Source organism: Jatropha curcas, chromosome 6 (genome assembly GCF_041381405.1).
Source record: "Jatropha curcas cultivar XTBG-Jc1 chromosome 6, XTBG_Jcur_1.0, whole genome shotgun sequence".
NCBI lineage: Eukaryota > Viridiplantae > Streptophyta > Magnoliopsida > Malpighiales > Euphorbiaceae > Jatropha > Jatropha curcas.
The window spans coordinates 1,750,081-1,765,715 of record NC_143156.1 but is presented as its reverse complement, the minus strand read 5'-3'; the positions used below and the strand labels follow the sequence as shown (position 1 = coordinate 1,765,715).

At 31.0% G+C, this 15,635-nt stretch overlaps 3 protein-coding genes across 5 annotated transcripts; 2 read left to right on the top strand and 1 right to left on the bottom strand.

Moving 5' to 3' along the window:
- Nucleotides 1-244: 244 nt before the first annotated feature.
- Nucleotides 245-3,765, bottom strand: LOC105633385 (protein SUPPRESSOR OF GENE SILENCING 3). The gene is made up of 6 exons (XM_012215977.4): nt 3,636-3,765; nt 1,857-2,771; nt 1,415-1,709; nt 1,080-1,324; nt 670-824; nt 245-553 (listed from the first exon to the last, which is right to left on the bottom strand). The coding sequence occupies exons 2-6, from the start codon at nt 2,730-2,732 to the stop codon at nt 361-363; spliced, it is 1,764 nt and encodes a 587-aa protein (XP_012071367.1). The 5' UTR covers nt 2,733-2,771; nt 3,636-3,765; the 3' UTR covers nt 245-360.
- A 5,721-nt stretch (nt 3,766-9,486) lies between these two features.
- On the top strand, nt 9,487-12,887 carry LOC105633386 (GATA transcription factor 26). 3 transcript variants are annotated; one of them, XM_089722294.1, is made up of 6 exons: nt 9,721-10,116; nt 10,306-10,399; nt 10,951-11,259; nt 12,100-12,217; nt 12,307-12,376; nt 12,562-12,887. In XM_089722294.1, exons 1-5 carry the CDS (start codon nt 10,069-10,071, stop codon nt 12,359-12,361), a joined length of 624 nt encoding a protein of 207 aa, XP_089578420.1. In that variant the 5' UTR covers nt 9,721-10,068; the 3' UTR covers nt 12,362-12,376; nt 12,562-12,887. The 3 variants fall into 3 exon arrangements, with proteins under 3 accessions (XP_020534671.1, XP_089578420.1, XP_037495060.1); XM_020679012.3 differs by lacking the exon at nt 9,721-10,116 and adding an exon at nt 9,487-9,625 and having other exon boundaries at nt 12,100-12,376; XM_037639132.2 differs by having other exon boundaries at nt 12,100-12,376.
- Nucleotides 12,888-13,269: 382 nt separating this feature from the next.
- On the top strand, nt 13,270-13,933 carry LOC105633387 (uncharacterized protein At5g64816). Its single transcript, XM_012215979.4, has one exon. It carries the CDS (start codon nt 13,428-13,430, stop codon nt 13,809-13,811), a length of 384 nt encoding a protein of 127 aa, XP_012071369.1. The 5' UTR covers nt 13,270-13,427; the 3' UTR covers nt 13,812-13,933.
- Nucleotides 13,934-15,635: the final 1,702 nt, after the last annotated feature.

Genomic DNA, 15,635 nt, shown 5'->3' with positions numbered 1-15,635 from the left:
CTTTGCATTCTATTCAATCTCTGGCTAGGGTTTTCCTCTTGGTGGTTTCAGAGGAGATAATGCTAATACAAAAAAGAAATGTCATTAAAAATTAAAATCTTTTAAGTTCTAACACAAAAGGAGCGCCATGCCAATTTATTGACTCAAAATCCCATTTGTAATAAAATAACAAAAATTCATTAAGCAAAAACCAGAATTGAATATTGTGTATTGAATTGGATTGGAGTCTTAATTCTTTACTCTATTTTCTTTCTTTTTTTTTTTTTAAAAAAGGATTATCTCCTCCCTTCTGCTTTTTATGCCTGTATAGATTCTGGTATCAGTATTTCTCAACTAGCTTTGCTTTGTACTTGAGGATATTCATTTGTTGTACTTTTCCATTAGTTGGGTCAGTTCATTTTCAAGCTCCTTTTCCATCAGTACCAGCTCTTCCCAATGTTTGATCAAAGCTAAAGCTTTTTTGTCTTCATGGCTTTTTATCAGTCTCTTCCTCTCTGCTTCAAATTCTTCCATTTCCTTACCCTGGATGTTGAAATTTGCAGTATCCTCCATCCTATTTGCACAGAGATTTCAAAACCATTTTAAGAATTTTAAAAAACAATTTTACTTGATTCAATAAAAATCTATTTCTTTATCTTGATTTCTTCTTCTGTGGGGAGGTTTCATTACCTTTGTGTATCCCTTATGGTTGAGAGATTTGCATTTGATTGCTCAACTTTCTCCCTCTTAGCTTGTTGTAACTTCTCAAAATTATCTTCTTTCACATTTATAGCTTGACGGATGCTTTTGATTTGATCCAAGAAAAACTGTTCCTGGGAATCCAACTGAAAAGGAAAGCATTAACACGGAAATACAACACTAAGACAATGGATACCAGTGGAAATTGGAAAAGCATCAAGGAAAAGGAAAAAGAAAGGAGAAGTTGGCTTGTTCTTCCTGCAGCCTTGCTGAAAATTAAATTGATTGAAGCATTCGAAAAATACAGGACACCTTATAAGGTTCAAGTACTTCATTTTGTCCAGAAAATACAGGACTAAAACACATTAACAATAACAACTATTTCCAGATCAAAGTTTTACCTCTTTGTTCTTCTGTTCAAGTAGCAACTCAGTTCGCTCTCTCATACTGTAGTTTGTTGCTTCAGACTTCCGCAGCTTTTGACTCAATCTGCTTACAGACTCAGCTAGAACTTGTGAAAGTTTTTGCTCCTTAGCAATCTCTTCCTTGACCTTGACAAGTTCTTGGCTATCTTCATTTAGTAGCTTAATCTGTGCCCCAACCATCTCTTGGTATGACCTCATTTCAAATTTCAACTTGGACTTCCCTAATCAGTTGAACATACAGTTAAACAATGCCAAAATGCATTATCATCAAAATCTAGTAGCCACACTATCAATTGCAAACTCAGACAGACCTTGACAATGCAGATTGAAAATTTCCATATCTTCTTTCAAAGCCATGTAGCCACAGAGTTGGCGCTTCCCACCTGAACAGAATTGGAATCTACAACGGTTCCAGGCATCCCTGTCTCTTCCTTGATCTTCAAAATGCCTATGCAGGCGAGCGGCCTCTAAATAACCTGCTGCTGTGCCACCAAAAATCAACACACTCATCCCTCTATGTCCTTGTGGACCATATGAATGTCGAGCCTTCACTGCAGCATATGATTTGAAGTAATCTAGAAGCTCTTGGTTTCCCATCCCAATCCACTAATCCAATTTAGTTAAAAACAATAAGCTCTGTGAGATTCAAGAAATCTTTCCAAAAATGCACTAGATACATATATACCTTGAAACCAAAAGTTTAGCATAAGAATTACACTCAAATAATGTGCAATGAAGAAAATATTACATTACCTTGCCATGATCCTCCATCTCATATCTTGTGTTCATGATTATAACCATTGGAGGCCAAACTATTTCATAGTCTTTGACTTTCCCATTTAAACCTTGCCATCTATCATAGGCTACACCAACTGGTGCAACTGAAATTCCCCTCCTCCGCGTCTCCTCATCCAAAACTTCAGTAAAGACACGATGGAGCTTTACTCTTCTTGTCTTTCTAGTCATAGCATGATACATTAGGGGCTCTAGGCCTCTATACCAATCAATGGCACCAGGACCCCCTTTGCAAGCAGGGCAATGCCACTCTCTTCCTGGAGAATTTATCTCCTCAGCAGTCAGCTCATCCATACTCTGAAAGAATTGGTTAAACCACTTACTTTTCTTGCATGTCTCATGGCTCTTTTCCAAATCAGAATCATCATCAAACATATCATCATCATCACTACTGACAAACAACACTTCATCATCATTCCCATCAGCATCAAAACTACCAACTCGGCGATTGGAGAATTCATCCTTGGCGATCCTATCTTCCTCATTATTCAACTGGGGAAAGCCAACTTGAGGAGTAGGTACATTCCATGATTTCGCACCCTGCTTATCCTTGTTGTTCTGTTGAGAAGAAAATTCATTTCTACAGCTAGAGAAATTCTCTGAACTAGCATTTTGAATTGTCCTACCATTGCCACTAGTTTGTACCCCCAGCTTATGCATCAATGTTGAACGCCCCCATGCACTAGGAATAGAGTTCTTAGGACCACTGCCTTCTGCAGCAATATTACCATTTTTACTCAACTGCTTAACAAGGGGACTACCAGAACCTTTTCGATACACACTCCCCAGATGGGGAAATGGGTCATCATTGTTACCATCCATTATATGGGCCATTATCTGCCTTTCCTAGAAGCTTTTTTTTGTTTTTTTTTTCTGGAGCAAAAAACAAAAAAGATCAGTTGAACTCGATGAGAATTTTTCTCAAGCAAACTAGCTACCGTAAACAAGAAGATCAAAATGCATGTAAATTATTTATCAATCGAGAAGAACAAAAAAAACCGTAGGAGGGTTTGCAGTGATGTGCCATTATCTGATATATTTTATTCTGTCAAGCCACAAGCACACTGAAAAGAAAGCTCAACAAAAGTTCAAGAAACAAAAATGGAACTGTCATACGTTAATTCTTCTGTGGGTTTTTATAACAAGTCATTTGCAGTAAGCCAAATTGGTGCTCTATAGTTTATTAGCAATGAAACCAATAGCACTTGAAACTGTTACATTCATTCTTTTTTGGGTTTCTATAGCAAGTCATTTTAATAAGAGTACAAATAACATGAGCCTTTCCAATCCTCCAATTAGGTAAGTTGAAAAATGGATGGGTTCAGGGTTTTCAACCCATCCAAAAAAAAATCCCAAACAACCCCTCAAAACGAGGGGTTATCATAAACAAAATGAAGGACAAAGCCACTGGAGTGAACTGTTCCGATGCGTTTTAGCTCATAAATTATATTCCTTTCCAAGTGAAGGCATTTACAAACAAAGGGTGTCTCCTGGAAAATTAGGCAAAGCCATTAATGTCCATCACAAACAGGAAGAAAGAGAATTGGGAAGGCAGAGTCTGAAAAGGGAAAACAGATATAACTGATGAATGAATAATAAAAAAGAATTCTTGATAACGTTTTGCATGGAGACAAAAAGGGATATTAGTACATTGAGATTTCAAAGAAAATGAAAATGAAAATGAAAAATGGTATTTTGAGTGAAAGGAATTAAAGAAATACAGTAAAAGAATGGTACCTGATGATTTCTGCTGCATCAGAAACAATCTTCCATGCCATGAAGACCAATAGTTGCTTCTAAAATAATGGATTGCCTTGCAGGTATTGTGGGGCAGAAATAGGATAGAGAAGGGGGACCAAAAAGAAATTATTGAGTTCATAGAAGTTTAGCCTTTTTTTTCTTTTTTTAATTAATAGACTAAATGAACCGGAATAATATTATGATCTAGGCATTATTAGTTCTTCTTTGAACTCCCTAAATTAAATTAAACTCTTACGATCAGACGAAAATTTAAAATCGAGATATCTTTCTTTGCATTTTTTGGGAAAAATATCTTTCTTTGCATTTTTTGGGAAAAATAATAAGACATTTTTCTTTTTTAATAGTTGTTTCACGTTTATTTTCTTAGTTAGGTGAGATAATGTTGGTAGATGCGCCAATTGAAGGTATTTTGTGTAGAAATAATGTTAGATTCTACAATTGGATGATGATGGAACCAAACTTGATATCTCATAAATTTATTAAAAAGGAAGAGTTAGTGTATATAATGATTTGGGGCTGAATATCTATCATATATACATCAAAATAATGACATGATTAGTACGTTTATTTTTATATTTATTTGAAAATAAATTAAATTTATAAATATCTATCAATTAAATTAATGAGAATTAATAATATATTAAGTAATAATTTATATAACTTTTAATGATAGGAACAAATTATTAACTTATGGATTTAATGTTATAGACATTATTATTTTATATTAATTTTAAGTTGCTGGTATGGTTTTATTTCATTAGATGAATCTATAACTGATGTGGTAGACTGAATCTACCTAAGAATTTCTCAAATTAAAAAAATTAATGATTCTGCTTATGTTAGTGAGGAACATTATTCAAAAATAAAATATATGGTCTACAAAACAAATTATGAATAAATTATACGGCAAAGTTTATATATGTAATAAAGGAGATATTTAAGGCATCTATACATAAAAGAACTTTTTCTGAAAAATCCATCAAAGTCATTTATCCATGGCAAAAGAGGAAGGATAAAATCCAAAAAATATAGCTTCGAAAGAGAAATAATTTAATGAATAAATCAATAAATTTCATAAAAAAGGAGATTACCAACGAAAATTGATTTGAGTGAAAAGATGTAACACCCGCCACCCAGTCTCGAGAGACCCGACGGCGGATGTCACATTCGGTACCTGAGACACCGTCGTAACTTAACACATAGATAGTAATTTATTATCATAATGAAATTTATGATAACTTATTATCATAAATTTATGATAATAAATTTATCATAACTTATTCCCAGACCGATGGCACTATTCACAGACCGATAACTTACTATTTCAGACACAGAAAAATGGGGCGTTATAAAAGATCATATTCCTTAAATAAGAAGATGGAATGTTCGATTCTTATGAATATATTTTGGTTTTTTCTTTAAATGGTTTAGAAATAAAATCAATCCAATTTGAGTCTGTTATCGATTCTCTAGATCAATAACTACAATTCTCAGATCATTGAATCTTTCAAATTTAATGCAACTCTGTTAAATAATAAAACGTAAATATAAAAATAGTACTTATTGAACAGTTTAATGAAATTAAATTCAAAGGACTAGTTAGTATTATGTTGTTTTGATTTTGTATAATTTATTTATTTTCTTTTGGGAGAATTTTTTTATAATGTGTATATGAGTTTTATTACTGATATATATGTCTTTGCAAGTCATTTTATTCATATATATGAGATTGACCATAAAAAAGAATAAATGCAAGTAACAACAAATAAAAAAGAGAAATTGAAACAAAAACAATTCGAAATTTGTAATTAAGATAAAAATGATTACAGCACAGTACCATCAATGGGTATTCCGACAATATTATTGAATAAATTATAAATATTATTGCAGTAATGAAAATGCAGCTGCCTTAGTTGGCTAAACAAAGGTCAATTATTGATAGTGGAGGTGGTTCTATGGAGGAACAACACCTTTAGACAATATTCTAAAATTTTCAATATTGGGTTGAGGGTGGTGGTGGGTTTGTAATAGGTGGAGTTCCTCCGGATGGAGCAACCGGACCTTTAGGCAACATTCTGTAATTCAAACGTTGGGTTGAGAGTGATGGTGGATTTATAATAGGTGAAGGTCCAGATGGAGGAACTGGACCTTTAGGCAACATTCTGTAATTTAAACGTTGGGTTGAGAGTGATGGTGGATTTGTAATAGGCGAAGGTCCAGATGGAGCAACCGGACCTTTAGGCAACATTCTGTAATTCAAATGTTGAGTTGAGGGTGGTGGTGGATTTGTAACAGGTGGAGTTCCTCCAGATGGAGGAACTTGACCTTTAGGCAACATTCTGTAATTCAAACGTTGGGTTGAGAGTGATGGTGGATTTATAATAGGTGAAGGTCCAGATGGAGGAACTGGACCTTTAGGCAACATTCTGTAATTTAAACGTTGGGTTGAGAGTGATGGTGGATTTGTAATAGGTGAAGGTCCAGACGGAGGAACTGGACCTTTAGGCAATATTCTGTAATTCAAATGTTGGGTTGAGAGTGATGGTGGATTTATAATAGGTGAAGGTCCAGACGGAGGAACTGGACCTTTAGGTAATATTCTGTAATGCAAATGTTGGGTTGAGGGTGGTGATGGATTTGTAATAGGTGGAGTTCCACCGTACGGAAGAACCGGTCCTTTAGGTAACATTCCAAAATTCAAAAGTTGATGTGCGTATGAAGCAGACTTTATCTCTTTAATGGCCATAATAGAAGAACGAGCCTCAGCAAGATAAAAGGAAAAGATAAAAACAAACAAAAGGAAAGAGAACTGCAAAAATGAATTTCTACTACTCTCTGCCATTTTTCTCATTGAATTCTCAACTTCAACTATTTGGTGCTTCAAATTATGTTGGAGAACCTCCTTTAAATAGAAGTCCGCCACCCTTTAAAAACAGCAATATTTTTAAATTTCCATATGTATATATAAAATATAAAATACAAAGATTTTGGCTGTTTTACATGATTTTTTATAATAAATATGTTATAGATATTGTACTGATTGATTCTTATATATATATATAATATGATTTTTCTCTTTTTTTATAATAATTTTTCTTTTTTTTACTTCACTTAAATATAATCATTTTTGAATATGAAACTTTAAATTTGTCTAACTCTTTAAATATCAATACAATCTCAGGTATGTGTTATAATGAGATTTTGAAATAATAGATTATAAGTTGACATGTACACCCAATAAATTAAAAATTATTTTTAAATTTATATAATATATATTCAAATATAAAATGTTATTTATAAATGGTAACTGCAATTTTGAATGAATGGAATATGAAATCCCTAGAATTTTACAATCTACTCTCTAATTAGAAAATAAAATTCAAATTGAGTAATATTTTTGGAATAAAATTAAATAGTCTAAATTTTGTAGATAGTATTAATAAAATTTGACATGTTTTATTAAATTAAACGTGGAAATTTCCCTAAAAAGAACAAAAAAAAAAAAAAAAAGGAAACAATATGGAAACTAATTGCCATTCTGCATGGATTTTAGAATTATTATAAAAATGCTAATAATAATTTTGTAACACCTCAAGATTTCAACCTCACTCTCAAATATGCTAATAATATTATTTTTATTTTTGAAATAAAAATACTTCGTTAAACATTGTAAAGAGAATATGGTAAAATTTCTTATTATATTGGTTTACCAGGTACTACCTATTCCGGCTTGAGGCTCAATCATGACTAACGATTTTCGTCCTTCTCTGTAGGTGAGTTTTATAGGAATTGAACCCCAGAGCTCTTGCTACATGTCCAGCCTGTATTACCAACTGAGCCACAATTCATAAGTAAATTAGGGGTATGTTGTTGTGTAACATTCCAAGAATTATACTCGTAAATGGCAACTATATGGCTGCAGAAAATTTGGAAACTTGTTGTGAACTATTGATTTGAGTATTTCCCAAATGGATTATTTTCCTTTTTCGAATCATAAACTGTAAAAATTCTTCACCGTCTCAGTAAATGTGTTTTTTATATATATATTTACCATTCCAATTTACACGTCATTGGTTTCAACCTCTTATTTTTTATATATTAAAAGCTGCTCAATTCCAAAACATTTATAAAACATCAACTGAATTCTTTTTTTTAAAAAAAATTAAACATAAATTCTGTGTATATACTTCTATTTTTTTTTTTTTAACAAAGCATCTAATTTTATATAACTGCCTCTTTTAAATTTTTTTTAGTTGTTTATTATTTTTTATGGTACTACTTTTCTCAAACGCGTTTTCTATATTGTTTGTGTTCATTGATTTTTATTTATTGCAAGTAAATTTAATTTATACGCTAAATCATAAAAAAAAGCCTGAACTTTGATATTTTTGACAAATTTAATAAATACTTTTGATTTTTTGATTTTGTCAATTACTACCTTAGATCTATTTTTCCTTGCCAATTACCGCCTTCATCCAAAGTTCATAATTAATTTATTGCTTAATTGGCCCTACAACACGTTATCTCACATCCATATGGCTATTCTTTGTCCGTTCATCCTTGATTTTGGAATTTTTAAATTGGAATCATACCTTTATTTTTTCAATAAATAAATTAAAATTCTTAAAATTATTATATTCTTATCATATTTAAAATATACTAATACAAATAAAATTAAAATTTTAAAGATATTATATTCTCACTATATTTATTATATACCTTATATAATATTTCATATTATTTTTTTAACCGAATTTAAATTTAAAGATATTTTTATCAATACATAAATTTAATAGAAACATTTTTGGCGGTCATAACATTCCCCTTACTTTTATATATATTATATATTATAGATAAAAATTATATTATATTCTTAATTTTTTGTATAATGTTTCCTTCTATGGAGATTTTTTTTTTTTTTTTTTTGTATAATGTTTGTATGAATTTTACTTGAATGAGTGAATTATCAACCATTTACAATATCTTACAACCAACGGAAAATAGGTGTGTGGCCCCTTAGAGCTTAGGAAAAAAAAAAAAAGAAAGGAATATATAGTAGTAATAAAAGGCAAATAGTAGGTGTAATGAGCCAATCAAACGGTGGCCTGGTTGGTTTCCTCGCGACTAATATTTCTTATTTCTTAAAAAAAATAAATTCATATAGAAATTAAATGAATTGGAATAATTGGATATTTTCTTTCTAACTTGCCATTCATGCACCTAGTGCTATTAAAGTCTAAACAAATCAGAAATTTGAAAAGAGTTGTCCATGCTATGTATATTGGAGAATCCTTTGGAAATTGGTTAGCAAATAGATGCTTGTAAAATTTTCCATTATTAGGTATTAATTTTAATTACATTTCTTTATTCTTTTCTCCCATACCTACCCATTTCTTGGTTTGCTATCTTCTTCATTACAAATGAATAATATAATTACCACACACATTCATCAAATCAAAACCTAATAATTGCACCCAATTACCTATCTTATGGCATGTAATGATGCAACTAACCACATTCCAATTTGTAGCCGCCAAACCTATAAAACATACTCCTACCGGATCGACTTATTGCTGAAATATCATTCTGTTTGAAACTTAAATATATTAGCACTTCAATATGAAATTAGGGTTAGGTGTAGAATAATAATAAAAAAAAAGTTTTAGTTTGGTTCACATATTAACCTTGGTAAACTGAACCCATGTCCTCAAATGAACCGTTTTGAATCCCATAAGTTACTCAGCTGCTTTCTTTCTCTTCAACCTCTCAACCACTTTCTCTCCCTCTTCAATCTTGACTTCTCTCTTCTTTTCCACTGTCCAATGGTCGACTACTCATATCATTTCTCTCCCTTGCAGATACCCTTTTGTCATTCATCGTGAGTCTCCCTCTCTCACTTCTCGGTCCTCTAAAGTTCCAATCCATCTTCAACAGGAGCATAACATGTGATCAATCAACTGAGACAGGTTAACGATCGTGAAAATACTGAATTGGAAATCGTTGAATCTGTTTACTCTCTGAATAGTGGAACAAATATGATGGAAATAGTTGCGATGTTACTTGCAGCCCTGAAGAGAGAGAAAGTGGTTAAGTAAATTATGAGTTCAAAACGATTCGTTTAGGAGCTCGAGTTCAGTTTATCAAGATTAATTTGTCGATCCTACTGAAATATTTTTTTACTCTAAACCTTAATATTTTGGTACTAATATATTTAAATTTTAAAATAGCGTGCGTAGAATATAAAAGTCAAAATATAGTAATTTGTAATAAATAAAAAAATTGAGAGTATGTTTATAAATTTAGCCATTTTTAGCTATTGCCATTATCAAAAACCCACCTCCAGAATCCAATGCAGTTCTTGTTTCTTGATTAAGTTTCAAACAGTTACAACTCAATTTTGATAAGGGTTATGATAATTATTTATCATCACTACTTGATAGAACTATTACATATAACGGTAAATTCTACTTTTCTTTTTTTCAGATTTTTTTTTTCAATTCTGAAATTTTAATTTCCATTTCTTTAATTGAATTAAAAGTTCAAAAGGAGAAAAAAGAAAAAGTAAAATTTCATATACTGCTCTAAGGTTTTATATTTTTTTTCTTCTTTTTGGTTTTCTTGTAATTTTATTTGAATTTCTGTATAGGGTGATTGGCTTGAGAAATTGGGAGTTTTGAAGTTGGGTTTTGAGAACATCAATATGGGAAAACAAGGACCTTGTCACCATTGTGGCACTCAAAGTAAGCTTTCTTCACTCTTCTTCTTGATTTAAAAGTGAAAGGGAAATATACATTTATATATATATTTTTAAACCATTTATGCCTCAATTATTCAAAATCAATTTTAGATATATAAAGATAATATTATAAGAATCTATTATTTACTACACTCTCAATTTTTTAAAAAATTTTTAATTCAAAAATCTACTATTGAGAATATAAATTAATCGTGTTTTTAATTTAATAATGACTTTAGATATATTCAGCAAAATTAACTGTTCTAGTAGTGTTTAGGTATTTGAATAGCTACTAGTTGGGTAAATTTTTTTTATATATAAAAATTATTTTAAAAGCTGTTACGAATACGACCTTTCTATTCAATTTTTTTTTCTTTGTTTTTATTAGTATGATTTTTTTTTTTTTTTGATTTTCTCATAAATATCTCTGCACTCTTGATAAGATTTTGATTGCTTCTTTTAAATTAAATAATTTTATGTATGCTTTTTATAAATTTTTTTGTGATTGCTTTACTAAATGCCTAGAATTTATTATACCACAAATTATTCTGACAGGCACTCCATTGTGGAGAAATGGGCCACCGGAGAAGCCAGTGTTGTGTAATGCCTGCGGATCAAGATACAGGATTAGGGGAAGTCTAGCAAATTATGTACCTAAGCATGCACAAGGCCAACCAATTGCTAAAAGAACAAGAATTAACTCAAAGGAAGAAAACATCAAAATAGAAGAGTTCTCAAATGATAGTTACCATTCATCAACTAGCTCTGGTGACTCTACAGGCACTAAATCTAGCTCAGAATCTGCAATGTCATATCCCCTATGCTGCTGCAAGATAGAAGCAGAGGATGGAGGTGAGATTCCAGGTAAGTTGCAGTCTATGACCCTGTTCGGTAACAACTTTTAATGTAGTTTTTAGTGTATCTCCTATTATTTATAGTGTTTAGTAGCATATGGTGTTTATATTGCCATTTAAAGTTTTAGGAAGCGTATTATGAAATGTTACTCGCTTAAATGTTTGATGAAACGTTTGTAAAATAGCTGATAGGTAACGGGACAGCTGACAACTATTAAAATAACTAATTTTGTTGAACATGACTTATATATTAATAGGGTAGGATTTAGGAAATCTGAGTCATAAAATTAATAATTGTGAGGATTTGCAATCTCTAGCAATAGATTTTGTTTCCTTACTTTAATTATTTAAAAAAAGTCAAAAGTATGAGGCATTCTTACTTTAATTAAGTAATAGTAGTCTTCTTTTTAATTAATAAACCCTTCAATTATTTATTCAATTAATATATCATTTTTTTTATAATTTTGATAAATTAACTTACTGTTAAGAATATATTATTCATATACTTAAACTATTTAAAAATAACTTTTAAATATCTATTAATTAAATTAAATAACAGTTATTTTTGAATAATTTTATCAAACACTTAACCATCACTTGAACTTCGTTTAGTTGTCCAAGCTCAATTTGGTTAGAATTTTTTTTATAATTAATATTGGTTATTGATTTAGTTCAATTAAAAGAATTTTGATTTTCAATCGAAAAAAATCAGTAGGTCGAGTCTAATTTCAATTGTTGTTTCCTTATAGTTTGGAATAAAATCAATTAGAATTGATAGTTCCGATAGCGATTCCAACCAAGAAAGCTTCTTATAATTATTAATTAAATGATAATTATTTATGGTTTGCAGGTTTAATTCAGGAAAGCTCATGGAAGTCTTGCATCCCTTCAAAAAAGAGGTCTTTAGTGGTTCATCGCAATCTTTCACCTATTGAAAAACTACAAAGAGATCTTCGCAATATTTTGAAGTATGAAAAGCCTTCCATCTTGTCTGAAAATGAAGATGATCTCCTCATTTATAATGCAAATAACCTGCAAGTATCATGCAATGAAATAGGTCTTGGAAGCACCTTCCTTACACCCAGCACTACTTCAAAAGAATTGCCAATTGAGACGCACTCTTCCATGTAAGTAGAATGTTTACTTGCTCAAGTTCAGCTTGGAAAAAAAATTTTAAAATTAACGAGCTGAGCTCAGATCTGTTTATCGATACCATTTAATAAACAAATCGAAATTTGAGTTAAAGTCTGTAAATGGTTTTATTATTATTATTTTTTTTAAATGTTACTTATGGAATGTGCCATTGATGCAGGGATAAGCTTAAGAAAATGGGACCAGCTGCTGATATGTCAATGTCACTCATAGACATAAAAGAAGAGTTGTCACCATAAGGTTGCATTTGAAGTTCCTAAACTTGTGGAACCATCCCACCTATGAGTATTTATCAATTAAACCTCAAATTTTGGTATTTAAATTTAGTTTGGACTGAATATTTAGATTATTTATTAGTTTGCTTCAGATGATAGATCCTTTATTTTAGACCAAAGTTATTAGGTGTTTTGGGTGTAGTCTTATATGGCATTTTAGAAGCTTTTTATTTTGAATTTCCTCTCAATTTGAGATTTTTTGACTGATTTAAACCACAATGCCTGATTCAACTTTAGTATTTTCCTCTATAAAAATCAATTATTAAAAAATATAAAATTAAGGGATTAATCTTATTTACAATAGTGATAAAGTATAATTTAATTCGAATTGTAGTTTAATTGGTAGTTCAGCGCTTTCGAATTCGATTCTCTTTAATTACAATAAAGAATCTTAACACTAAAGATCGATGGTTTATTCAAAATGACAATGATGTCTATGTGCTGGCAAACTATAATTACAGGCGGTCGTCCAACGACAGATCGTACAATTTGCAATAGTTTTTTTTTAAAAGAAAAAAGGCCCCACAATCAAGGTACGACGCATTACATTTTAATCGCAACCGTCCAAATCAAGACTATAAAATCAACTGCCTCCTCGGCCCTCAATCGTCTGCACCCTCTAAACCCTACCACCGCTAAAGCCTCGGAGGAAACAACTGCTGATCGATCTCAATGGCGACGGCTTGTTAATTTCCGCCGCCACATCATCATCATAGTCAAGTTCTTATCTAATTTTAAGTTTGAATCAGCTATGGTGGATCCATGGTGGTCAGTATTAGGAGCAGCAATACCAGCAATTATTGCAGCGCAAGCGTTGAGGATTAAGAAAAAAAGAGGTGAAGAGCAAAGGCTAAAGAGTGTAAGAGGACGCGAAAAGAGCTCTGATGAAATTTTTGTATGTGAAAGAGTATGCACTTCAAAAAGAATGTTAAAAAAGGTTGGTGCTTTATCAAAAGACCCAACTGTTGATTCTTGTGTTACTGTTTGTGGTGCTTCCGAGCTTGATGCCTGTGTTGATGCCTGTGCAAGAACTGTTTGTGTTAATCAACATCAAGTTCCCAATTGGAATGATGTGTGTTTAAGGAGGTGTCAAAGTGAATGCCTTAGGCTATCTAATTCCTCACTTGCTTCTTAATAAGTGTTAAGTTTGCAATTTTCTTAGCTTTAATGTACAAGAAATTTATGTAATTTAGATTTCTTTTTTATCGTTTGGTGTTCAATATGATTGATTTACGTATCCAAACATTTTTCATTGCATTTTGGATTTTTGGATGCTCATTGTGTTATTACTGCATTGAGAATTACTGGAATGCATATATTTTTTTAATTGACATTTTATCATGTTAAATTGCCTTAATATATATGTTTCAAGAGAATGTATTCTACATTTCTTGATGATAATTGCAACCAACAATGCTAAACGAACCTTCAATCTACTTTAAGCCAGGTTGAGGTACTGAATCAAAGTTTACTTGGTCATCAAACATGTTCGGGAAGGAACCTTTGCTCGAACGTTCAGAGCTTATCTATTTTTTAATTGTTAGAATTTTTCCACAAGTTTGTATGATGGCATCTATGTTAAAGCTTTATAAGCAGTATCATGCTTAGCTTATCTCGTTTAATAAATGATCCAAAACCCGAGCTTGATCTGAAGTTATTTGATAACTTAGTAGAGTTAAGCAAATTAGCAGATTGCTGAAATGATATATAAAGTGGCCTTTTTCTCTTTTTAATTAATCTTCTTGATACATGATGAATGCGATGACTTTTGAGTTCTATAGTTACTGGTATCTATCTGTATCAAGATGAGACTTTGGTTTTCTCAAGTTCTCAATGAAATTGAGGTGTTCTTGCCTGTGAGAGGGGGCAGTAGAAGTTTCAGGCTCAAGGGGTGATTTTTCTTGTTTTGGAATAGATTTATTCTTATTCTTATATACTAGATTTCAGGCTTCTGTATTTTTTTGCAACTATTTGTTTTGAATATGTTTGTATAACAATCTGATCAATGCAATTACATTCATTTGTTTTCCAAGCTTATCATATAAGTTTTAACTAATGTATTTCACTGACTCAAATAGATTATATTATTAATTTCAAACTGTTAGTTTAGTTCACAGTTGAGGGTTTCAGGATTTTAAGTTCTACACAGCATAGAGTGCAGAACTAGATGTGAAAAATCTGCACAACTTCGTGGCCTTTCCGTTCATTTTAGTGGGATTTTTCTTCTTTAAACTTTGGTTATATGTCCAGAGTCACTCTTTGATATTTGCTATACATGTGTTTATGGTTCGATTTGAAAGATTTGCACAAACATGTAATGTAGTAGAGGTGAAATGTTTCTAGTAGAGATAGAACCAAGAAACAAGCATCAACCATAACCCCAAAAGGCCTCGTAGCGCTTTATAAAAAATTTAAATTGAAATCAAATACTGAAGGGTATTCCAATTAACTAAATTTATGAAAATGGTTTAATAGGATAGTGGGTTTGATTGGCAATATTTCAAAAGCACTCATCGTAAAGTTTTGTAATGTTGAGAAATAAATCCATATTCAATTAGGGTAAAATCATTTTCAAGGCTCTTTTTTATAGTTTGTAGTTCCATTTCTTATTTGAAATAAATTCTCAATTACTAAGATGTAAAAAAAAGCAAAAGAAAAGCTTAAACAATATGAGGAAAAAAAATTCGTTTCTCATTTTTTAGTGTATAAAAAATGAAATACAAAAATAATTAGAGTTAAATTTTTTAATATTATTTAAAAAGTTTGATTGGATTTATGATAATTCAAAACGTTGAATTTGATTTTAAAGAAATTTATTGTTATGATTTATCTTAGCTATTTTTCTTTATATATATATATATATATATATATATATACAAAGGACCGTTTGTTCAGTTTTTGTAAGAACTGAAAAAACCCATGGTCGATGGATAAATTTTATGAGGTCAATCGAACGACC